This window comes from Tiliqua scincoides, chromosome 1, assembly GCF_035046505.1.
Source record: "Tiliqua scincoides isolate rTilSci1 chromosome 1, rTilSci1.hap2, whole genome shotgun sequence".
In the NCBI taxonomy this organism is placed as follows: domain Eukaryota; kingdom Metazoa; phylum Chordata; class Lepidosauria; order Squamata; family Scincidae; genus Tiliqua; species Tiliqua scincoides.
In genome coordinates this window covers 66,465,549-66,490,087 of record NC_089821.1, presented here as the reverse complement: position 1 = coordinate 66,490,087, position 24,539 = coordinate 66,465,549, and the positions used below count along the sequence as shown (strand labels likewise).

At 44.9% G+C, this 24,539-nt stretch overlaps 1 protein-coding gene across 1 annotated transcript in view; it reads left to right on the top strand.

Moving 5' to 3' along the window:
- The window catches only part of DTX4 (deltex E3 ubiquitin ligase 4), a 35,281-nt gene that overhangs the window by 5,120 nt on the left and 5,622 nt on the right, over window positions 1-24,539 (top strand). Inside the window, exons 2-6 of the mRNA XM_066635770.1 lie at window positions 13,796-14,555; window positions 17,486-17,547; window positions 18,490-18,651; window positions 22,020-22,081; window positions 23,267-23,419. Of these exons, the coding sequence (XP_066491867.1) occupies window positions 13,796-14,555; window positions 17,486-17,547; window positions 18,490-18,651; window positions 22,020-22,081; window positions 23,267-23,419 (1,199 nt within the window). The remainder of the gene's footprint in view (window positions 1-13,795; window positions 14,556-17,485; window positions 17,548-18,489; window positions 18,652-22,019; window positions 22,082-23,266; window positions 23,420-24,539) is intronic.

Genomic DNA, 24,539 nt, shown 5'->3' with positions numbered 1-24,539 from the left:
TTACCCAGGGGTAAGGTGAAAAGTTTCCCCTTGCCTCTGACTAAGCCGCTTCTGGCCACTGTCCTGCGCTGGATACAGCGCAAGCCTCTTGGTTTGCCTGTTCCAGCACAGGATAGAATTGCGCCCTAAATTCCATTAAGTTCAATGGGATTTACTTCTAAGGAGGCATGCACACGTTCATATGCATCATTCCTTTCTGGAATAATGGAAATTGAGTATTGTGGCCTAGTTATTGAAAATCAGCTGCATCTTTGGAAGACTGGTCTTGAAGGTACGCTGTGTGATGGAGGGATTCAGATCTGCAGTGCTGAAGTTGTATCACTCAGTACTGAGGAATAACGTTTATGTCTGAGCATTGATGCATTTGTACCTTGCATGAAATAGGGCATGCAGAAAGAATGCTTGGTGTGGTCTGAAGCTTTACAGAAGTTATTTCTGCTGTGGAACTACACTATATCTGCTTCGAGCTGAAGGCTACTTGATTGGATATTGGGTACCTACTGGTGAAACCTTTGTTAACTTACAACCCAATCCTAACCAACTTTCCAGCGCTGATGCAGCTGTGCCAATGGGGCACAGGCTGCATTTTGTGGTGCGGGGGGGGGGGGTCATTGAGGCCTCCTCAAGGTAAGGGAACGTTTGTTCCTTTACCTCAGGGCTGCATTGTGACTGCATCAGTGCTAGAAAGTTGGTTAGGATTCGGCTGTTAGGCTGCAATCCTGTCCACACTTACCTGGGACTAAGTCCTATTAATTGCAGTGGGACTGAATTCTGGGTAGACATGCCTAAGATTGGGCTCCCATTCAGAAATTCTGGCTCTCCTGTATCACTTGTCTAATATAAGAGAAAATTTCCCAATTCACATCTAAGCTCTAGCATGAATTGGCGTATCACCATCATAAGTGTAATAATATTGGCCTTTCTAGTTTTACAGATTATATATATTAAGGAGATAATTATATAGATTAAGGAGATAATAATAAGAGGTTTGAACATTTAGTAAAAGAACCATATAAACATTGTTATATAAATTGGGGGCTAGACTATCACTTACCATTCTAGAAGCCATCACCTGTTCTGGGTACCTGCTGCTTTTAGTGTTGTCTCCCATTTCTCCTCTTCGAATGACCAACTCTCTTCTACATACTTCAGACATGCATACGTTTGCGTACATGTCATATTGTAAGGAAAATGGCAATTGGTACAGAAGCACTTCAAAGGGCAGTGATAATGGGAAAGGGGGGGTGCGAGGGAGAAACAGCAACACCTGGTTGACCTTTGAAGGTTTGAGGTAGTTTGCTGGCTACCTTTGCAAAATAAAGATGAATAGTTGTTTTCTCTCTCCTCAAGTATTCATCCAGTGGTTCAGGTGTTGCTGCATGTGGATGCCTGGACCCTATAAAAATATGGCTTTTTCTAGGTCAGAACGTTTCTAGTTGATCTAGTTTAGCATTTTGTCTCCATTTGTGGGCAACCTTTTGCCTCAAGAATTTCACAAACTGAGTACAGTATAATGGAAGGTTGTCAGTTTTGTTTGTTTCCAGCCTCTGGTGATTCTATCCTGCTCTTCATGAGTTAAACAAACCTTTGTTAACACAGTTGATGCTTGTGGCCATGAATTCCATAAGTTGCTTATTTGTTGTGTGAGGAAATGTTTTGTCTTGCTTGTCCTGCACCTAACTACCAATTGGTTTCATTGGGCGCTCCCAAATTCTAGTGTTTTCAGAGAGAACATGAGCATAATTTCTTTGTTTGCTCTTTGCATAGCACAGTGATTTTCAACCTTTTTCACCTCACGGCACTCTAACAAGGTACTGAAATTGTCAAGGCACACCATCAGTTTTTTGACAAGGCACACCATGTTGTTGGTAAGGGGCTCACATCCCTCAATGACCCTACTAATAAACGACCCTCCCCTAAACTCCCACAGCACACCTACGGACCATTCGCAGCACAGCAGTGTGCCATGGCACAGTGGTTGAAAATGGCTGCCATAATATGTTCGATTTTCCTAAAACGCTTTTATGTCTCCTCCAGAGGTTTTCGCTATTCGCATGAAGGGAAGACTTGAGGAACACACCGGTGGTGATAATATTGGTGACATTTTCCTCATCCCAGAATTTAGTTGTGGATCTTTATATTTTTATTGATGTGGAAAGCGCATTGATATAAGTGCATCCGCCTACTTAGCACTCTATCCCACAATATTGTGCATAAGTCCCCCGCATCATTAAGTCACTGCAGCTGCAGAATACTTCTAACGAAGTTTGCACTTAGTGAAGGGCTTTGGCACCCTCTAAAGAATAATTAGCATGCACACCGACTCCTTGTCTGTGTGATTATGTCCTGGGCTCCTTCGCTCTCCACCCCTTCCCCAAGTCTACTCCCTTGCTCTGAATAAAAGTCCTGTCCTTCTCCAGGCCTCTTGAGTGGTTGCCACGGTGATAACAGCAATATGTCTGCCTGTCCTTCCACCTCCCTGGCTGAGTTTGCTCAGGCAGAATCAAACTAATTTTGAAGTCTAACCTCGTCCCAACTTGGCACTAGAGCCACTGGGTCAGGAAAGAAAGTGGGCCGGGCAGACTGCCTGCCTGACTATAGCCTTTTGTCAGCTCCGAGACAAGCAGAGATTAATGTTTGCTTTGCTCTTGGAAAAGGAAAACCTGACAAAGAATGCCAACAAAAAAGTTTTCTTCCAGCCTAGGGGTTCCCTAGAGCTAGAAGAGGCATTCATTTGCCTGGGGAAAACAAGAAGAGTAAGGAATTTTCTGCTCACTGAGTTGAGAATTCTACCCAGAGATCCATTTTATTGCTATCCTATATTGCACTTTAAATATTTAGAACACTTTACAGTTTTTAATAGTTGTGAAGTTGCTTTTATTTCCATTTTACAGATAGGAGTCTGAGTTAGATTTAGCAGCACAGGCTCTGTACCAAGAAGTTTATCCACTTGGACATCCCTGTGCAGACAATAAGTCTGCAATGCAGGCTGTGAAACCTGCAATGGCCTTGTAGGGTGCCTTTGTTAGCTGCGTGGAGAACCCACACATTCTCATGAGTTCAGGTGCATTTCATGCATGCATGAATACAGTCATGTGAACATGTTCTGGCTGATATCACATTTATACATTCCCCTTCCTCCAAGGAGCTCAAGTTCACGGGTATTATCCTGTTTCGTCCTCACAACCCTGTGAGATAGGTTAGGCCAAGAGATTGTGAATAACTGAAAGGTACCACATGAGCTTCATGGTTTAGTGGGAATCTGAATCCAGATCTCTCTGTTTCAGACTCAGCACTCTACCCATTATATACCATCCTAGCTCTGCTCTCAGTTGTCACATGAGGCCATTGCTGTATTAGCACTGAAATCTGATCAATCTGTGTAATGGAACAAACTCTTACATTGATAATGGCAGTATCTATGGCCTCTTGAAAGGAGGAGGTAACTCCAAAAGAGTGTAGTGGCTTAATATATTTTACAGCCTAATCCAGCATAACTCTCTCCCCCCTGCCCCCAATGTAGCAGCACCAGAGGGGCATATGCTGCATCATGCAGGGGAGTTTTAGGCCCAAGAGGAGTCTTCGATGTAAGGGAGCATTTGTTCCTTTGCCTCAGGGCAAGCCTCCACTGCCCCAATGTGTCTACTAGGACCTATGCCAGCTATTTTGGTGGCACAGGTCCAAGTGGACCTGAGTAGTTAGATCAAGGCCTGGAAGGGGGATAGGTGGAGCCACTGTTGCAGATAATCACCCCTTTCCTGCCCTTGACACACACCCCTCTCTGCCCCAGTCCCTGCCCCTTTCCTCCCCTTCCTTGCCTGGTTCTACCCACTGCCTCCCCCCTTGCTTCCCTGGTCCTGGTAAGTCCTGCAGTACCTGCTGTGGCCCAGCTGCCTCTGCTTACTGTTTGTGGTGGCTGCCAGATTTTTGCATCCTGTGGTGTTGGAAAGTGCACTGCACAACCAGAGCACAAGTTCTGGTGACACAGCAGGCTCCTAGGATTAGAGCATTAATACTGTAGAGCAGGGGTCAGCAAGCTTCTGCATAGGGGCCAGACATTGGGTCTGTCAGTAGTAAGAATGCGTGCACATTCAATACACATGCATGAGCCTCCCTATTAGGCCATAGAGCTAAGAAAAAAGAGATGAGCATGGTGCAGGGAGATGCATGCACCATGACGCTTAAAGGAAGCTCCTGTCCTTGGTCTGCTTACATTGTAAGCCTTACAGAGATTGGATTATAAACTTGAATTCTTTTTTAGGACCACTGGGGGCTGGATGGAAATATCTTTTTGAGACTAAATTATTTTAGATCAGTGATTTTCAACCTTTTTTGTCTCATGGCACACTGACAGGGTACTAAAATTGTCAAGGCACACCATTGGTTTTTGGACAATTGACAAGGCACACCTTGCTGTTGGTGGGGGGGGCTCATATCCTCAATGGTCCTATTGACCCTCCACCAAACTCCCGTGGCACACCTGGGGACCATTCGTGGCACACCAGTGTGCCACGGCACATTGGTTGAAAATGGCTGTTTTAGATGGCAGGCCTGATTTGGCCTATGGGTCATAGGGTCATAGGGAGTGAGAAACTGCTTGTACTTCATATTTTGTCTGTGTATTCTCTTTGCGCTTGCTGTGCAATAGTGTAGCAGGGCGGGGCAAAATGGTAAGTACTGCAGGTGCCACAACGTGCCATGTAAGCAGCCCCCACACTTGCCATTGGAGCCATTCCCGAGCAGCAACAGCAACATGTAGGTCAGTGATTTTCAAATTTTCATCTCACATAAACAAGGCACTAAAATTGTCAAGGCACTCCATCAGTTTTTTGACAGTTGACAAGGCACACCGTGCTGCCAGTGGGGGCTCACATCATTGGCCCTAGTAATAAATAACCTTCCCCCCAATTCCTGTGGCACACCTGTGGACCTGTCGCGGCACACCAATGTGCCAGGGCACAGTGGTTGAAAATAGCTGGTGTAGGTGCTTGCCAAACCAAATGGCGTATCCTGCATATTGCTGTCGCTGCCCAGAATGGCTCTGATGGTAAATGGGAGTGGCCACTTACACGGTGCGTTTCAGCACCTACAGTACTTAATGTTTTGCGCCTCCTCTAGCTACGCTACTGTTGCTATGGCAAAAGAAATTAGGAGACTTGATGTATTCTGCACTAAAGGATGCCTAAAATCCCTTTTGGCATCCTGTCTTGCTTTTCCAGATCTGGAACAAACAACATAATACCTGTATCCTGTACTTAGCTATGGGTGCAATCCAGAGGCGACCAGGCGGGTCGCAAACATGCTGGAAAGCATGTTTGTGTCTCCTCGGGAGTAAGCTGTGTTGGCTCATGGAGGCCAAATCTGTGGCCGCTTACTCTGTGAGTCTTGCGTTGACCTGGCTGGGCCGATGCAAGGCTCTGGGGTGAGCAGGAGGGAGGCATTCCAGGGCGGTGGGAGAGTGGGCATTGGGCGGCCCCAGGGTCAGGTGGGGCTGAGATCTAGCAGTTATATCAAATCCCAACCCCTGGGAGATCAGAGCGGCTTCAAGCCGCTCTGCTCTCCTCACGCTTGTGCCACCTCCGGAGGTAGCACAAGTCTGAGGAGACTCATAGGGGCCAGCATGCTTTACCCAGAGGTAAGGGGAAAGTTTCCCCTTGCCTCTGGCTGAGCTGTCTTGGGATTCTATCCTGCGTTGGATACATTGCAAGCCTCTTAGCTTTCCTGTTCCAGTGCAAGGTAGGATTGCGCTCTATGAAAAATACCTCTGAGGAGATGGCAGAGGTGACAAGGCAATAAGAGTTCTTGGACAAAACTGTTCAGGAAGATGGTTGGCTTGGGGTGGAGCATTTTCCCAGTATGTTGTAATCTGTATGTGAAATATTATACATGAAGTACTGTATTAGTAATTTTTCTGGCAGGAGCTGGTGTACCTGTTAATGGGAATCATAAAGAGATTGCTGGAAAGAACTTCTGTGGGATTACTTAACTGCACTGTGCCATGAGGTGTAATACTGCTCTTCATCTCCTTGTTCCTTCTCACGCGGAGAGTCTCTGTGCTAGCAGCAATGCTAGCTAAAGGTTATGGTCACGGTGGGGGAAATAATCACATAGAAGCCATTTCCAGCAGTGGAAATGTCCAGCATTTGACAGAGATCTACCCTTTCAGACAAGAGTCTGGTGGGAGCTATAAAACAGCTGGGCCTTCTCCCACCCAGTGCTTTTTGCTCTTTGAAGTAGCATTCAGATGCCTATAATTTTAAAAATTCTAAATTAATTGTACTAGAATAAATCGCATTTCCTGCTTCATTTATTTCAATCACTAAGACAGACTGGAAATTTTGTTTCACACTTCCAGATAAAAGGTTTTCTGTTTTTTTGCGCGCATGCTGCCATGATGCAGGGTCAGCTAAGGCTCCCTGCAGTGTGTAAACACACAGTGAAAACATCAAGAGTTTATGAGGTAATATGCTTCACATTTTGCCTGGAGCTCTGAGAACACACGCATAGAGATAGATATAACCCTCTTTTCATCTAAGATGGGACGCATTCTTCATTTCTTTTTGTGCAGCCTAATAATATTCACTTGACCAAATATTTCAGGTAGGGCAGACATGCCCTTTGCAGAGGAAACCTCTCTTCCTTTCCAACACCCTTTCAGTGAGAACAGAGCAGAATGAAAGCCGGTTAAAGTTCCTTAAAATGAGATTTCATTTGTGAGCCTGGGCCAAGGTCCCATTAAGTGCAAGGGATTTTTAGGATTAGGATATTGGCACAATTTTGGCAGAGAAGAATCTGCTGGCTCTCTTAGGAACTGAGAATGCTGTCAATATCCTGTTGTGAAGCTGCCTCAAAGAAGGGTGGGCAAGGGTGGGCAACTTGCTTGGAGCCCAAGTTGCCTTATAGAATGGGCGATTGTTCTTTGCATCTCCCCTCCCCGGCCTCCCCAGTTGCTATGAATGTTGTTGTTTTGGGTCATTAAGAAGTTCTGATGGTAGAGGGGTTGTGACCTTAGCAGGGTCTTGAATAGCTATTGTCCCTTTTCTTCCCTTCTTGAATGGAAGGCTGATGGCCTGTCTCAGAATGACCCAGGGAGCAGGGATGGCGGGGAGAATTTTCCCACAAAGTTGATGGATGGAGCTGGATGGGGCCAGATGCTGACATTCCTGCATTCTCTTCCCCCCTCCCCCCCCCAAATACTGGCTCATTCCACTTCTGATGGATTATAATAAATTATAGAGTCTGTGTGGAGCGGCACTGTGGTTTGTTGCAGACTCTGGCATTGTAATGCATGATTATTTCTTAGAGCCCACTGCCCCACATAATTTCCTTAGAAAATCTTTTTCTGTTTGAAATACGTTGTGTTGGTGTCTGTGGCCTTCCCTGATGCAGGATTTTATTTTTCATCAGGCTTAATGAATCCAGGAACTTCTGAAAGATTGGAATTGGAAGAAAATATCCAGGTGTTAGCCCTGGTAAACTGATTATCCTTACTAATTCATATCTTCCCTTTCCATCTGGAAATGTTCCTGTTAGTGAATTCTGCAAACATTTTGTCGAGTGGAAGCCAGTCACAACAGTGTCTTTCTTCTGAACAGCGTATGCTACAGTACATTCACTACCAAATCATAAAGCCTTTCATGTCATGCAGGCTTACACTACAATTGACAGAATATATGATCCAGGTTTATCCCTTCTTTTTATTGTTTGATCACCTGCTAATCCACATGAGCCATCTGCATTGGGGCAACATGTTTCTAGTGCTTGTTAGAGGTTCTGCTGCTCTTTACCTTGGAAGTCATGTCTGGAATTGTTCATTTTTTAAAATCAAACAGGACCTCCAAATCAGTGTGGTGCTGCTGATCTGTCTTTTTTTTATTCTGGGGGAGGGGGAGATGTTGGCACTGGAAATGATGTGGCATATGGATTCACAAGGGTTATTTTGCATTGAAATTTTAAGCAACTTTGAATTGTTTAGTGAACAATTTTACTTTTTATATTTAACCAGCTTTGTACATTGAGCTGTTTCCACATCCTTCCCCTCTCTTAATCATATTGAGATTAGTGGGAGCTGGGTTGGAATGAAGGAATATAGAAAAATTAGGTACCCTTGAAATTTCAATAGGAGAACTTTATGTAAAATCACAGAATTTATAGCTGATAATTTTGACCTGGTAATTCCAATCACTCTGCTCCCCTATCCCTCTTTTGGGACTCGACTGTAAAACATATATGGTTTTGATATATGTTTTACAGAAGTCAAGGGGCCTTCATATGGTGCCAGAGATTTCAAGCTATAACTGGAACAACTGACTACAGTCCTACATTCTGTACATGCTGTGTTGAGATATCTGTGCATAACATTGCAGAGCAAGTGTGCAGGCACACATAAGGATTGTGGAACAATCAGGACTACTCGGTGTGCACTTTGTTTGTCTGCCCAATCTCTTCCTTTTTAGCGTGGAGCATCAGTTCACTAGTAGCACTAAAAAGTTCAGAAATTTTTTGAGACTGCAGTCTAGTGCACCCTTATCTAGGAGCAAGTCCCGCCCCCCCAGCACAGTGAGATTACGGTAACTTCCAAATAACCATGCAGAGGAGTGCACTGTAAATGTACTTCTGAACCTTTAAAAAACCATAGTTCCGATATGTATGTCCATTTTTTAAAGTTATTGCCTCTGTTAAACCCTTGAATGCATTCCAGTGTGCTTGAACTACTCCTGCACATGTACTTGGATAAAGGAAGGCACTTCATGTCTGCATGAGGAGTGTGGGGGGGGGGGAGTTTGCATTTGAAGCTATTGAAGTGGTCAGGGAAGCTTTTGCAGTCAGGAAGCTGCAGGTGCACTTTAGAGCTTTGCACTAGCAAGGAAAAGGGTCACTGGGTAAGAATAAATGAATTGTTTTGACGGTCGCATTCCTGCTGACCACTTCATGTGATAGTTATTAGCATGTAGAATTAATACAATATTTATCCTCAGGCATACTTCTAGATTATATTATTTCTTTTCTTGATTTGCAGTGAAAATAGACTTCTTTAATTTTCTTTTCTAATTTAGAAATTCATTTTGGTGAACTTAGTTCAGGTTGAACATTTTGTTTTTATCAATGTCCTTCAGTTTAAAGTAAAATCTACAGAATTTCTAGATAAGGATTTTTCACCAGTGATTTATTCTAATAATAATCTTATTTTCCCCAGTTCTTTTTTGGGTCAAGTTACTGATAAACCTTGGTTGCAGTGATGTACAGACTAGTATTGACCTAGCGCCTTTAAGATTTTTTTCAATGGAGATTGCCAGCGTCTGATTGTTTTGCACCATCCATTGCATGAAGCAAGAATTGCCTCTCATATTTTTGGTAAATAATCTGTTCAATAAATAGCTATTCTCTGTTTTGAATGCTTTTTTAAAAATATGGAAACCTGATAACAATATTTAGTTGGCCTGAGCAGCAGTTGTACGCAGAATTAAACATAAATCCTCAAATTGAGATTCTCTTGGTTTGTATTTTTCACATAATCTCAATACCGTCTTTGTACCAGTGCCTGTTGAATACATGCACTTTATATCAGATCTAATTACTCTGGTGTCCAATCATTTGTATCCTCCATAAGCATCACAGTATTACCACCACCACTTAGCAAGCTGTCCCAAAAGTAGACATAAAGATTCCTCAACTTGCCTCCAGACCTTGTCAAAGTACATTTTGGTTCTTCACTGTCCTAAAATAAATCTTTGTGGGTCCAATCCTATCCCAAGTTTTCAGCACTGTTGGAATGCAGCCCCAAGGTAAGGGAATACACATTCCCTTATCTTGGAGGCCTCTGTCTCACACACCCACACACACACACACACACACCCCCTACTGCAGGATGTATCACACCATTGGTGCAACTGCATCAGCTGTAGAGTGAATTGGTGATGGGGAAGGGTTAAGCATTCCTTCTCCCTCCTGCTGGTTCTCCCCAGCAGATGTCCTACAGGCCTTGCTTTAGCATTGTGAGACAAAGATGAGGTTAAGAACTCTGTGTCTCCCTTGCAATGTGTAGTTCCAACCTAAGTCATGCAGGAAAAACCGAACTGCTGGATAAGTTGGGGAGGGGAGCTTTTACTTTCCTTAGTAGCTGCCTTTATCTCCTTAGGGAGGCCCATCCCTCACAGATGAAAACTGTGGATTTTAGTGCTTTAGAATGTCACTAATCAGATTATCCTTAAGCCCATTAACTCCACTTGCAGATGAAACCGCCTGAGTTCTTGTTAGCTAATTTTGTGGATGAAATGAGGGTAGTATGTCAGAAGGCTTCATGTACCTGGTTTGTGTAATAGAACTAATGGTCAAAATGTGATGTGTGGTTATAACCTGAGAGGTCTCAAATGTGGCCTGTTGTGATAAAAAATAATTTTAGCACTAGTAGTTATGGTCTTCCTTTTTAAATTCTAACTGCCCCTTGAGCATCTTCCAGACGTTAAAACAAAGCAAATGGGAGTACTGAAGGATACGCAGAAAGGCTAGATGTAAAATGCCACAGGGAATAGCAGCAGTGGTCTGCATTTTTCTAGTTGGATTATATAAGCTTTAACTGAGTAGTTGTTTTCTGCATCCACAGATGGTAACAATGACTTTTGGGGTCCAAGGGTTAATATTAGCAATGGAATAATATTGTAGTGGTTACTAATCCTGCTGATTGTTTAAATATTTATCACAGGATGGATTCCCTTATCACCAGTGGTATGTGAGTGTCTTTTATCAGTGAAAAACTGCTGGGGCTCTTGGTCATGTAAACATCACTGGCAGGAGGAGTTAATGATGGTGCTATAATTAGTTAATACCAGTGATGTTATCATTTATAATCAGATAATTGTTGTGTACTTGATGCTTCAGCTGATTTCATCCTGGAGGGCTAGGAGGTATTTAGTGAGAGGATTGTTTACAGAATGTTTATTTTGTGTTGTTTTTTTCAGCATTGTCCAGTTGTTTTTTCGGTAGTACTTAAGAGTCCTGAACTGTGACATGTAATACAAGCAAAAAGACAGAAGCACAAAAACAGGAAATCTGTGCTCCGAATGAAGGCGCATATATTTGCTTATTTTTGCATAATTCTGCTTGCAAGGGATTCAAAGAACTTAGCCTCTACTTGTAAGGATGTATTGATTGAGAGGAAAAGGCAGAGGGATTGGGGTAGATCACATAGGCAGGGCCCAGAGAAGTATTAACTGTAAGGGAGTGGCAAGGAGCTATTCTCCATCTCCAAGGATGCTTCACCCATTACTCATGGGGAGTAGGGGTCTAATTTCAGCTCTCAGCAGTATGTTTTTGCAGTGAACACATGGTGAAATAAATGCATGTGACCACTTCTCATGTTAATGGGGTTCCATGGAAAAAACCACAAAACTGAACAGATGATGTGTTTGCTAATCAGTTACATGTGAAGCATCCCTTAGGCCACTGGAAATCCTTCTTGGCAGTTCTCTTCCTTTTGAGATTGTGCCAAACACTGTTCAAATGTTTTTTCCTTTTCTTCACAGCATTAAAGTTTAGAAACTTGTTTTAAACAAAACATAGAGATTCTCTATATAAAAACGTAAAAAAGAGGTAATATGATTTCCCAAACTCCAAGTAAATAAGTAAGAAATTGCTGCACTAATGTACCAAAATAATCATTGCGTTGTGGGAACTACAGAAAACATTGTCTTCAATTACATGTTGTTTAGTAATGCACCATATATATGTTTACAGCACAATCCTAGAAGGTACGTTTGTGCCTCCTTGGGAGTCGGCAAGGTTGAGATGTGCCAGCCTGTGGAGGCTGGAATAAACCTTCACGCTGGCAGAGGTTCCAAGTCTTGCATTGGTTGAATTCTACCAAGGCAAGACTGGGGTGGGCAGGGAGGAGGTGGGGGAGGGAGGCGTTCCAGGGTGGGGGAGAGGGCAGGCGGTGGGCAGCCCTGGGGGCGGGTATGGAGTGGGAGGCAGGGCTGGGATGCCGAATGAATCCCAATCTCCATTCCCAGGGAACTCCCGCTCTGCTTTCCTCGGACTTGTACTCTCCTCTGACTCACCTCAGGATGTGGCGCAAGTCTGAGGAGACCCATAGGGGCCAGGGGCTCCTAAGTAAGTCTACTTAGACTTTTGCCAGTGAAATTACTGGTGCAGGTCTTGAATCTTTTCCAGTGCTGGAAGCTCCCCTCTCCCCAGTAAAGGAACAAATGTTCTGTTACCAGGAGGAGGCCTCTGGGAGTGTCCCCTCCACTGAATGCAGCATGTGCTCCAGCGGCACAGCTGCATCAGTGAGGGAGGGAAAGGATAGGATTGGGCCCTCAGTATATATGATGTGCAGCACTACAATGTGAATAAATAGAAATGTCAGATTTTAAGTAGTATCTGATGGTCCCAGTTCAGCTGTAAGGCACACATATCTGTTCTGTGAAGAAACTGCATGGGGGAAACATGTTCTCCAATCCACTTAGACTTTTGCATATCCAAAGTGGAGAGCACTTTTAAAAGAAATGGCTTTCCATGAACCACTGAGCTTATTCCTGAATCAGTCTCACTGTGCTTGGGTTTTGCTGCTCCCTGCTCACCACAACCTCAACTCAGCTTCCCACACCAATAACAGACTGCCAGTCAGGGGTCAATTACTATTTCCTTTCCAGCTGCCTCATGGATCCAGCCTCCACTTCCATAATGAGATTGAGAAATGGTGATGATTGGATAATACCTTTCACACCTTGGCTCGTGACAATCAGTGATGGAGCTTGCTGTAGGGTTGAGATTTCATTTAGTTACTCTTTAATCATAATAATACTTTCATTTTTAGAGAGCACTGTAAAGTGCTGTAAGGTTCATATGAACCTGCCCGAGTTTTACTATCAGATTCACAGACCCTGTTTTGTAACTTGCCACTGACACAAACTTGGTTGGCAGATAGCAGAGACATAAGAACAGCCCCTCTGGATCAGGCCATAGGCCCATCTAGTCCAGCTTCCTGTATCTCACAGAGGCCCCAGGGGGCACAATCCTGTCCAATTTTCCAGTGCTGATGCAGCCATGCCAGAGGGGCATGGGCTGCATCCTGTGGGGGAGAGGCAGTCATTGACGCCTCCTCAAGGTATGGGGGCAATGTGTTCCCCTACCATGGGGCTGCACTGCAGCTGCACCGGTGCTGAAAAGTTGGGTAGGATGGGACCCTTAGTCAGTATGGGGTTCCTACTGGCCTTTTCTGTAGTGGCATCTTACCTCTGGAGCTCTCTCCCTGAGAAGCTTGTTCACATGACACCCTTGACAGTCTTTAAATCGACACTGAAAATGTTTTATTCTTCCAGACTTTTAATGTATAATTTTATTGCTAATTATTTTGTTTATATTTAATGTTGCTGTTTTTGTGTTTTTATTATTGTACATTGCCTTGAGTTTTTAACTGAGAAAGCAGGATGGAAATATTTTAAACAAAGATAATAATTAAGCATTTTATAACCATTATCTCAGTTACCACCAAGTCAACCCTGTAAGGGAGGTCAGTATTGGGTCCACAATGCAGATTTTGTGTGCGTGTGGGAGGGGAGAGGACTGAGGCTGAAAAAAATAGTTATCTACTCCTCACGTTTGTGGCTATTGTGAGATTTCAGTCAGGGACTTCCTGGGTCATAATCTTAGCCACTGTACTGTACCAGCTTTTTCTGCTGGTTAGAGATCCTAAAAACAATCTACCACGTATAATTCTCAAGTACACTCCTGTGATTTAGAGCTCTAATCTGAATTCTTTCCTGTTTAAAATCCTCTTTCCATTGCTCTCCTGCAGGCACCATTCGGCCAGTGCGGCGCAGTTATTATGACCCTTCCTCAGCACCGGGAAAGGGTGTAGTGTGGGAATGGGAAAATGACAATGGCACCTGGACACCCTATGACATGGAAGTGGGTATCACCATCCAGCATGCCTTTGAGAAACAACACCCATGGATTGATCTCACTTCAATTGGTTTCTGTTACATCATCGACTTCAGTACCATGGGGCAGATCAACCGCCAGACCCAGCGCAAGCGCCGTGTCCGCCGCCGCCTTGACATGGTCTACCCATTGGTCACTGGTACCTTGCCCAAATCCCAGTCATGGCCAGCAAGTCCTGGTGTGGCCAGTGCTCCCCCTGCTCCTGCCTGCATGTGTCCACAGTGCCTCCTGGTCATGAGCATCAAGGCAGCTGTGGCAGCTGGGAGCAATGGAGGGAATGGAGCAACTGCCAGCCTACAGCAACTGCAACAGCAGCAGCCACAACCTCCACCACGTAAAGCTGTCTCCCTTTCTGGTAGCACCAAACTCCCTGCTCCAGCATCAGTGCACAAGTCCCAAGATGGAACAGCCACCATGCGCAGCTCATTGAAGACCCTGGCATCTCAAGTGAGCCGGAGGCAGGCAGCCAGCACACCGGCCCTCACCATGTCTGGTTCTCCTGCCAGCCCTCCCAGTGCCAATGGCAAGGTGACTCATGCCAGCCTTAATACACTGAATCGTACCAACTTGCAGCGCCTGGCCATTGCCCAGTCCCGTGTGCTGATTGCCTCTGGGTGAGTACTATCCGTTGCCAGTGTCTGAGAGAACTGATTCCTGATTGAATTATGGATCCTGCCAATTGAATGGCTTCCCTTTTTTCCATGGGGATGTGGAGCCCACACCCTTTGTATAGATAGTGTTGTTTTACACGTGGCATATTCTTTGGTCAGTAAGGGAGAAACTCCTCTGAGATTTCCTCTCCCCTTTCTCTCACTGATTTGGTTTTCTGAAATAGCCATCAAACATCAGTTGGAGAATTGCTGTAGACAGGTGGTGATTCAAACCAGTTCTTGACTCATGTTAAAAATGGTCACCATGTCAAGTTTCAGCATCTGTGCAGGGTTTTTTCACCAGGTGAACCAGCCAGATGCATAACTACTTTGAAATGTTTCCTTAAAGTTTGAGCTGGGAATTTAAAAGCATTTTCTCTTTTAGCTGTTTTTGGACAGGGAAAAAGGAAACTGGCGTTTTGATTGGGACAGCTCCATAGGCTTTGGTACAGAGGCACCAATTTATGTAAACTGGGGGAACCTCACTGAAAATCTAGACAGATGTTGAGTGGCGTGAAGCTGTTCGCTGATTAATACATACAGCCCATACTACCAGCATGATAGAAGAATCCTAATGAAGAGCTAATACTGACTATGGGGGAAACTCCCCCACCCCCCGCTCTCCCTTGCTCCAGCAAATACTGCAGACCCCTATAACCATAACATAGGGGAGGCCTGCAAACTCCTTTTGAATTTTAATGAGGGAGTGAAACATTCTTTTTCTCTCCTCTTCATATCTGGGTCGAATTCCTATCAAAAGGCCCATAGAAAGCCTTTCACACTGCTGCCTACTCTGGAAGGCACCCCATTCTCAGCCCCCTCCCCCGACCAAAGCACTCTTTCTTGGCCATTTAATTAGCGTGTTTCTTCCCTTTTGTGTGACTTTGCCATCGGCCTTCTGTCGTTAGTTGTGCCCCCCTCGCTGCCCATGACCCTTCCAAAAGACTTTCCCATGGAAGACAGCAAGGGAGGAAGGGGCCAAGGTGACATTTCCAGGAACAAAAGGCTCTGTGAATAACTTGGAGACCCAACCAAGGTTTCTAAAGAGCTGGAGAAAGGAGCAGTGAGAAGGGTGCTAGCGAATGGGGGAGGGTTTAGAAATGCCTCTGTCTTTAGATTAGAGGATCCTCTGTCTCCAGATCGGTCTTGGTCTGTCACTACAGCAACTATTGTCCAGCTGGAAAGGTCCCTAGCCCTTGTCTGTGATTCAGGCCTCACTGTCTTATACATTCTTCATCTACCCCTGTTCCAGATGCCTCCCTAGTGGCTGTGTTTTTTTTACTTCAGAGCCTAACCAGGCTTGTGCATTTTTAGCAGCCATAAACTTGTAGTCAGCAAGTGTCGTCTTCAGGCTTTCAAATTTGCTCTCAGGGCTTAGACCAATTCATGCAAACCAAGATGTGCAGGATTCTTCAGGCTGGGTCAGCTCCTGCAGGTCATGCCTTTGGATAGGGTGTGGCCCAGCTTGTGACATCCACATAGTCCTGCACTCCTAGGAGAGAAAGAGTCAGGTTTTCTAGGTCAACTCCTATGTGTGTTGATGAACGAGGAGCGCATGTAGTAGTCATGTAGACGCATTCTAAGAGGGTTATGGGGTTGCATTTACTTCCTCCTCACTGAAATTCCGGTCCTTAGCTCCTGTGGTGGAGGTGATTTTCCCTTCCCTTGAAGGTCTAAAACCCTTGGTTTATGTAGCTGAGGGTTTACTATGCTGACTCACATGGGCAATTCACTCAGTGCAATTTCCCAGTCCTGTTAGGGATTGAACCTGGGGCCTTCTGCACACAAAGCTGTTGCTCTGCCACTGAGCTACACAGCCACATTCCCATCTTGAATATCTAGACATAACTCTTAGTCGTATCTGTGCAGTATACATTTTTTCTAAAATGTGAGTATATTTGAGCGTAGGAAAATGTGTCATCCCCCCCCCCCCAGTCCTGCCACAATAACTCCAGTCTGGGTATCAACGTACAACCACAGTGTGGATGATTCTGCTCATGCGTTGCATATGTTGGGAATGGGGGGCTCTTGCATAGCTTGCCTCCAGTATAAAAATGCACATTTGTATTGCATTGAATTAAGGCAATGTGTGTAAAGTGACCCTTCGTTGCAGTCTGGTTGTAAAACTGTGGCTGGTTGGCACAAAGCCCCGGGATGCTAAGTAAACAGCATTCTGTCTCGGAACAGAAGGTGGAACTCCTGTAGAACTTTAGCACTAAACTAACAGTGGAGGTAGCATCCTTAAAAGAAGCATGTACCTTTGCTCAGAGAGAACCCTGCAAACAAGGTCACACACTGACTACTCCTATCTGCCATGCAGTCAAGCAGAGACCTATCCTGGACCGAAGACCAGCCTCAGTATCATTCTGATCTTCTTCTTAGACTCCTGTACAGACATGTCTCTTCAGGAGTCCTGCTGACACAATGCCTGTCACAACCACAGACTATCCTTACCAAACCAGTTCTCCTGGCTCTGTCACACACCCTCACTTGTAAGCTTGCTTGCCCCTCCCAGACCGGGTCTCCTTGCTCAACCAGGGAGTGTGTTTGTGCCTCAGGCTGCTAGCAGCCAAAGGCAGGAATCTAACCTACTAGGCTAGTTTAGTGGGAACTCAATTTTTTTTTTGTCACATTCAGTCTTAACACAATCTGTTTAGAGATCAGAGAATCTGAGGGAAGCCTCCCATCCTGTGTAAAATTTGTGGGTGATGGTAGTATGTAACACAGCATCTTTCTTGCCCACAGAGTGCCTGGTCTTCCAAGGAATTGTGAGCTGTCCTTTGAAGTCCTTGCCTAGTTGCTTTGCACATTAACATAGTTCTCAAAGATTTCCTCCCTGTGTGATACTGTATCATTCAGTAACCGCTTCTAAACCCTATATTCTTTCTTTGCAGGGTCCCTACAGTTCCTGTGAAAAATCTAAATGGCTCAAGTCCGGTCAACCCTGCACTGGCAGGTAAAGAGAGTAAAATAACTGTGAGAATAGGTCAAGCATAAATGACTTTTGACTTCTGCTTGGCCTACATAAGGGACACCTGGGGGGGACTATGATAGGTATGGAGGAATTTTGAAAGGTTTCAGCAGGATTTTATCAGAGTACAATAATGGGGGAATGGTGTGAAGCTGTCTTTTCAGGCAGAGGGTAGGTGGAGATTATGCAGGAGAAAAGGCAGACGTATAGAAAGGAACATTGCAAGAAAGTTAGTGATCAAAATGTTCTGTGTGCAAGAGTAAAGTAGTAAAACAGATAAAAATTGCAAAGAAACCTCCACATTTCAAATAGCAGCAGCATCATGTTAAGTCCAAAAAGCCTGGGTAAATAAAAGTGAGAAATCTCATCAGATCAGGCCCCAGGTGATCATCTCTGAGGGGAGCTTTCCAAAGACAGGATGCCACAACAGAAAATGCTGTTTCCTCTGTAGGAAACCACTATAGTTCGGAAGTGCAGCCTTAAGAGAGTAATAGAGGATTGTAGTATATAGTACATTTAAATTCAGGGGGAAAATTGCCTAGGTCCTTCAGCTTCAACATCAGACCTGCTGCCTGTGTTGTGGCATTAAGCCTGCTTGCCAACCCCTAGGTCTGCTTGCCAATACACCACAAGGTGGGACTACCCCACAGATGAAATTCCATCTCAGAGCACAGAGCAAATGCTGCAAGCACAGAAAATATAAGTATTGCAGATAGGGACATAAAAGAGATAAAACATTGAAAGAGCACCACTTATCTTGGAGATGGGGAGTATGTTAAGAGTTCTCTTTTCTCTAAATTATTCTGTTTTGAGGGGCAAGACACAAGGTTACAGAGGGGCAGTGTTTGAAGTGTTAAAAATGTTTGGCTTTGGTGGGGCAGCAAAAACCAGTTTCTCAAATCTCCCTCCCCCTTTTGTCCCACCCAGGAATCACAGGGATCCTCATGAGTGCTGCAGGTCTGCCTGTCTGCCTCACTCGTCCCCCAAAACTGGTTCTACATCCCCCTCCAGTCAGCAAGAGTGAAATCAAATCCATCCCTGGGATCTCCAATACTTGCCGCAAGACCACCAAAAAGCAAACCAAGAAAGGTAAGAAAGGAGAACCTCTTCTTGTTCATTGAACTGTAGAACTGATAGGGTTCTGCAAAAGACCGTAGGCAGAAAAATCTCTGAATGTTATCGCAAACTGTTCAACATTGCCCAGCTTCTGGCAAAATGACCCTGCATGTTCTTCTGTGTTATCATTGGTTGGCTACTTCTGGGGGTAGGTTAGCCAAAAACTCTTCTGCTCAAAAATCTTGGAGCAGCTCTCCACTTTGTGGATCATACAATGCATTTTTTGCCTTGCAGGAACCAGTCTGTAGACTGCTGCTTTTCCTTTCTCTTTCTGTCTCCTTCTATCACAGTCATTGTCATCCAAATGTTGTTCTGAAGCATTGTTTGCTCCCTCACCACTCCTCTATTTTTTCCCATTCTGCTGTGTAGCTTCACCCATTAATAGCCAGAAAATGGAAATATTTGACCAGTGTTTGCTTGTCCAAAAACTTCCCCTAGATGATTCCCATCTGTTGCATTTTGTTTCCTGCCATTGACTTATCCGCATTCCCTACCCCACCTCCTCTCGGTTTCCCAGGCAGCTGTACTTTGAAATTGCACTTTAGTACTGTTTAGTACAGCTGTTCTCCTATTTTGCTGTTCCTTCTCCAAAGTGCTTCACATCTGCTTGTGAAGAATTTGTTCTTCTGTGCATCTTGAAAAAAAGGGAAGCCAGAAGCCTGACCTGGAGATGTAAGGTGCTAGGGTATGAAGAGCATAAGTTATAAAAGAGAAGGGCCCATAGCCCTATTTCCAGCACAACTCTTTCCTGCCCCATTCCAATGCCAACAGGGTGGGCCACTGAACACCAGTTGCTGCGGAATAGACAATGTGTGGGGGGCATTGCTTCAATGTGCTGGTTTTGGGAGGCTTCCCTGAGACATCTGTCTGACCATTGTAGTCAGCAGGATGTGGACTTCATGGGCCCTTGGTGTGTTCCAGCAGGGCTCATGTATTTAAAGATAGTAATGCACAAGTTACTAGTTGTGCTGCCAACACTGAAGACTCCATTTATGCCAGGATTTTCCAGGACTGAGCCATGCAGTCTGTTTTCAGTGCCTTGGTTATCCCTGGAAAATAAAAGCTAGAACTACAATTACATGCCCCAGAACTGGTACAGAGAAGCAGCGGACCTCCCCAGCTCTGTGCCTGGGACAAAAGTCCGCAATGATACCCTCCTGCGGGCTATAGCTGCCACCCCTCCTGCGCAAAAATCCGCCCTCCCCCCTCATGGAGCCTCGCGCAACCCATGATTGCATCGGGGAAGCCTCTCTGAGGTTCCCCAATGCTATAAACTGTGCTTCCAGGAAATCAGAAGCACAGTTTCCGCCCCTTTCTGGAGGCTCAGAGAGGCTTTCGTGGGGTCGTAGTGGCTTGCACCTGGGACTTTTGCCCCATTGGACCTAATGGTAGGCCTGCAACTGGTACAGAGTGCATTTTCCTTACTGAATTTCTATAGGCTTCATGCTTTCATAGGCTTCAAGGGTGATGCTGGAGCCTTGGCATCTCTTTCTCTATGAACAAAGCCCTGCTGAGAACATACTCAGCTGCAGATTTTTCTCAGGTGGCCATTTTCAGGCCTCAGTCCTATGCTACACTCACCGAGTTCAGCCTGAGTAAACATATGTGGAATCTGTCACAACCCCACCCACAGCCACGTGTTTGGTGACCTGTGACTGCAATCCAGTGGGAGTAATGTCACCCCCATCCCCCAGTTTTACAGTGCTATGTGAAACCTTGAAGGACTGCAGTTTGCGATCTCAGAAAATAAAAACTGAATTGGGAACTCAATAAAAGGTGCTGCAGATAAGGAAAAGCATGGCAGGAGTGAAACCATTTATTTAATACTCTGAGACCAAGGTATTTGATGATGTGTGGAGCATAAAGTTACAGTAATCTGTTACATCACTGCACTTAATCATTGTAGAAAATGGGAGCAATGTGTGCTCCCTCACTTTTTAAAAGGGAACCCTGACCTTCCCTCGCCTGCTCTGCCCCCCAACACCCACAGTATGAAACAGTGTTTATAACCACACTGTTCAGAACAAGCAGAGCAGCAGCTTGTGTGCAGTGATGACTGAACTGGAGCTTGATCTCTCACTAGGAATACTGGCTGCTGGAGATGATTGTTAGTGGCTGAACACCAGGGATGGTGCAGGCACAGCTGTGCCATATTGCCTCCTCCTGGAAATGATGCTTTCAGCGATCCTGTGTGCTGCTGTGTTCTCTTCTCAAATCAGATGGTATCTGGTAGCAGCACATATTGGCTTGGGCTGTTGAGATTCTCCCCTTGTCACAGAGCCAAATTGTGACCCTACAGTCCTCTTATCAGCTATCTGTTTCCTGCTGATCAGAGTCCTGCAGCACCTGGCACGTATTATCCTGGGCCTTTGTTGTTTCTTGGACAAGGTCCCTATGCATTTCGGATTATGCCGATGCTTCCTGTTTAACATTTTAGTGGCTGAATGGACTTTTTCGTCTTGAAGAGGTACCATCATCATGGGGTGGCATTTGTGGGGGTCCGTTGTGTTGCACCTGTTTGAATCTTGACCTGTGTTTTTGACTTGTCTTTCTAACCTTAATGGTGGGGAGTCCATGGGTGTTCTGCTATTACAAATTCTATGTCTCTCTTATCAATGTCACCAGGTTCACAATGTGGTAAATACTGCAAGTGGAATGCAAAACTGCTAAGTGAGAATCACCGAAAATATTTCTTGTGCAGCCGCCGGAGGTGCACTCAGTTGGGGGGGGGTGTCTAGATTGAAAAGCGAGACATGATTTCATAGCACACCTGTTAGTCCTTGTTAAAAACTGTGCATAGAATGAGTGTGCTTAGGGAACCACTAGTGAGAAGCACTAATATGCTCTTTCCATCTGCTCAGCTCATTCCGTTAATATTTCCATCTGCTCAGCATTCTTGTCTCTTTGGAGCAGTGACCTTTGAAGATGGAGAGATCGGTCTAACTATGGGTCATTAGTTATAACATCATGCCAAATCATGATTAGAGCAAAGCATGACTTGCAAATCTGCTACAAACGATAGTTTCTGATTCTGGTTTGCCAGCCCATCCCAAACTGTGGTTTTCAATTTATTTCACATCAAACCACAGTTAAGCTTCATAAACTATGGCTTGGTGTGATAACCCTTTTTGACTCTGTAAGTGTAGAGTTAATAGCTCCAGATTACTCAAGCAAGTGAGCAAGTCTGTAACAGGGGAAGGCAATATAATTCTGATTGTGGTGCCTTCTCAAGCCTTGAGTAAAGCTCTAGAATGCTCTGTCTCACTCTCTTTCACTTCATTTATAGAAATTATGCCTTCACTGTGCTGATTCTTTTAAACTCAGCCCTCTTTCTTCTCCAGGTAAGACCCCTGAAGAGGTGCTGAAAAAATACTTACAGAAGGTGCGCCATCCTCCAGATGAGGTGAGTCTAGTTCTATGTATTGGGTTGGATCCAGTGAACTTTCACAAATAGAAAATAGCCACTAGTGCTGTTTCGCATACATTTGTGTCACAGCAGTTCTGTTATGCATAGCTTTCATATAGTGCCAGTGCTACCACTAGGTTTCTGAGGGCCCTGTGACAAGTCCTGCACTGGGCACCCTATTTCGTGTCCTCCTTGCCCCCGTGACGCATTCAGCACCACCTCTGCTAATGCCAAGGGTTCAGGGTCATCCTGAATAGGTATGCCCATAAGTGAGCATGGGCCCTCGACCAGTGCCCAGCATGGCTGATCCCTAATACCACCCTTGTTTCTACAGTACTTTACGTCAGGGCTTTTCAAACTGGGGCATCGTGATGCCCCAGCCAGAGGGCCCTGGCCTCTTTCCCTGCCCCCACTGCCTCCCCTCTCCACTACAAGGACTTACTGTGGTCCTCAAACTCCCTGCGGGTTTGAGAACTGCAGCTTTACATGATTCTGCTTGTGCAGGAGGAGGAGCAACTTTGGAATTTGTTTCACTTTTCTCATGCAGTAGTCTAGTATCAAGAGGAAAGCAGCCCTTCCATGAACAGAAGTCACCTTCTGCATGCGGAAAAGCACCTTGGATCCAGCCCATTTGTGTGTGTGTGGGGGGGGGGTGGCTTAAGCTCTGTGAACTATGGTTTATCCTGGTGCAGAATTTTTTTTATTGCTGGGCTTCAATTGCCTTGACAGTAGTAATCCTACTGTTCTATATTTGTCTCATAGTGCTCTAGGCATTGTTCTAGAGTTTACATTTGCACAATGAGAGGTCAGAGGTTGACAACTAATTAGTGAATGAAAATGAACTAGGGGAGTTTCAGTAGAGATGCAGGTACTGCTGTTGTTTGGGGAAAACTGCCAAAGAAGTGCACCTTGTAAAGGGACTTAAAAGTGAGAGGGGGAAAGATCTTTATTTGTAGACAGGAAATTGGCTTTCCCAAACATAGGAAGCCATTTGTAGAAAGAGGAATAGGAGTGGGAGAAAGAGGCAGCAGCTGAGATTTACACAAGCTTATTGCATCTTTGGCAAGGAGAACATTGAGGTGGCAGGCAGGCAATTAGTGGCTTGAGCTCCTTCCAACCAATATTTCTGTGTATGTTTATGTGTTGCTCTTCTACTTAACACAGTTTCCTACTCCTCTTTAGGACTGTACCATCTGTATGGAGCGCCTCTCTGCCCCTTCAGGTTACAAGGGGCCCCAACCTGCCATCAAGCCAGACTTGGTGGGCAAGCTGTCCAAGTGTGGCCACATATACCACCTCCACTGTCTCGTGGCCATGTACAACAATGGAAACAAGGTGTGTTACTGGTGAGAGGAAGGCAAAGATGAGGCAGGATTAATCTGCAGCTTCTCAGGCTGATAATTAGTGAATCAGTTCTGCTTAGGAGTGAACAGCTCTTTTGGTCCTTCATATAGAACTCAAAAATGTATTCTGAGTACTCAGTGAATAGTTAATAGTGATGTGGAAAAGTTGCTGTCAGAGAAGCGTTCTCCCTCAATTTTTGACATGGTAAAGTCGTCTTCAGATTTGAAAATAATGTATTTCAGACTGCTGTGATCTCATTGTCATTGCTGTGATCTCATTGTTCCAGGACCCCCTCTCCACAGATACCAAATTCTGCAGATAATGATATCCATGGGGGGGGGCTGCTTTGTGCTGAAATTACTTACCGGGGGGGGCTCATCCAGCCCTCCAGAGGTTGCAGGCAGCCTCCCCACACCTCAGAAGGCCTCCCAGACACAACTAGAAAGCACTTCCGGTTTGCACTGGCAAACTGGATGTTCATTCTAATCATGTCCGGAACGTCTCCTGGGGCATGGCCTCCCTCCTTAAAAGCAATTCTAAGCCTTTTGGCTGTTTAGATAACACAGTGCCTAGGTGAAATCTTCGGTTCAATCAAGATGTTAAGCATGTGATTATGTTTTGTTCAACTAATAGCAACTGGATTGGCCTACCTAGCTGTCTGTCCCATTCCCCCCCTCCGCCACAACTACTGTTTATCATGGAATAGCTGCTGAAAAAGACATCCTGGTCCTTCTGCAATTTACTGAATAAAAAACAAGCACACTTTGCTAATCTCATGTATAAAATAAAAAATAATGTCCTGTTTAACCTATAAAAGCCAAAGTGATTGCAGTGATTTGGGAATAGGGCAGAGTTCCTTTTCCTTCCTTCATGAAGCACAGGCGATTATGCCAGTTAAAGGCATACATGCAAATATTCATCATTTATTAATTGGAGAATCTTAACTTGGCTCAGAATCAGATTTGTGCAAATTAGACAAAGGTTGGAGCCCACTGTTAGAGAGGCTCATCTCTGAGGAAGTGTATTGTGATAAGTTGCCGGTGTCATGCTATAGTTTGCCAGCATGTCACATTCTCAAACAGCTCTGATATGAACGCAGCTTCTCCTTTTG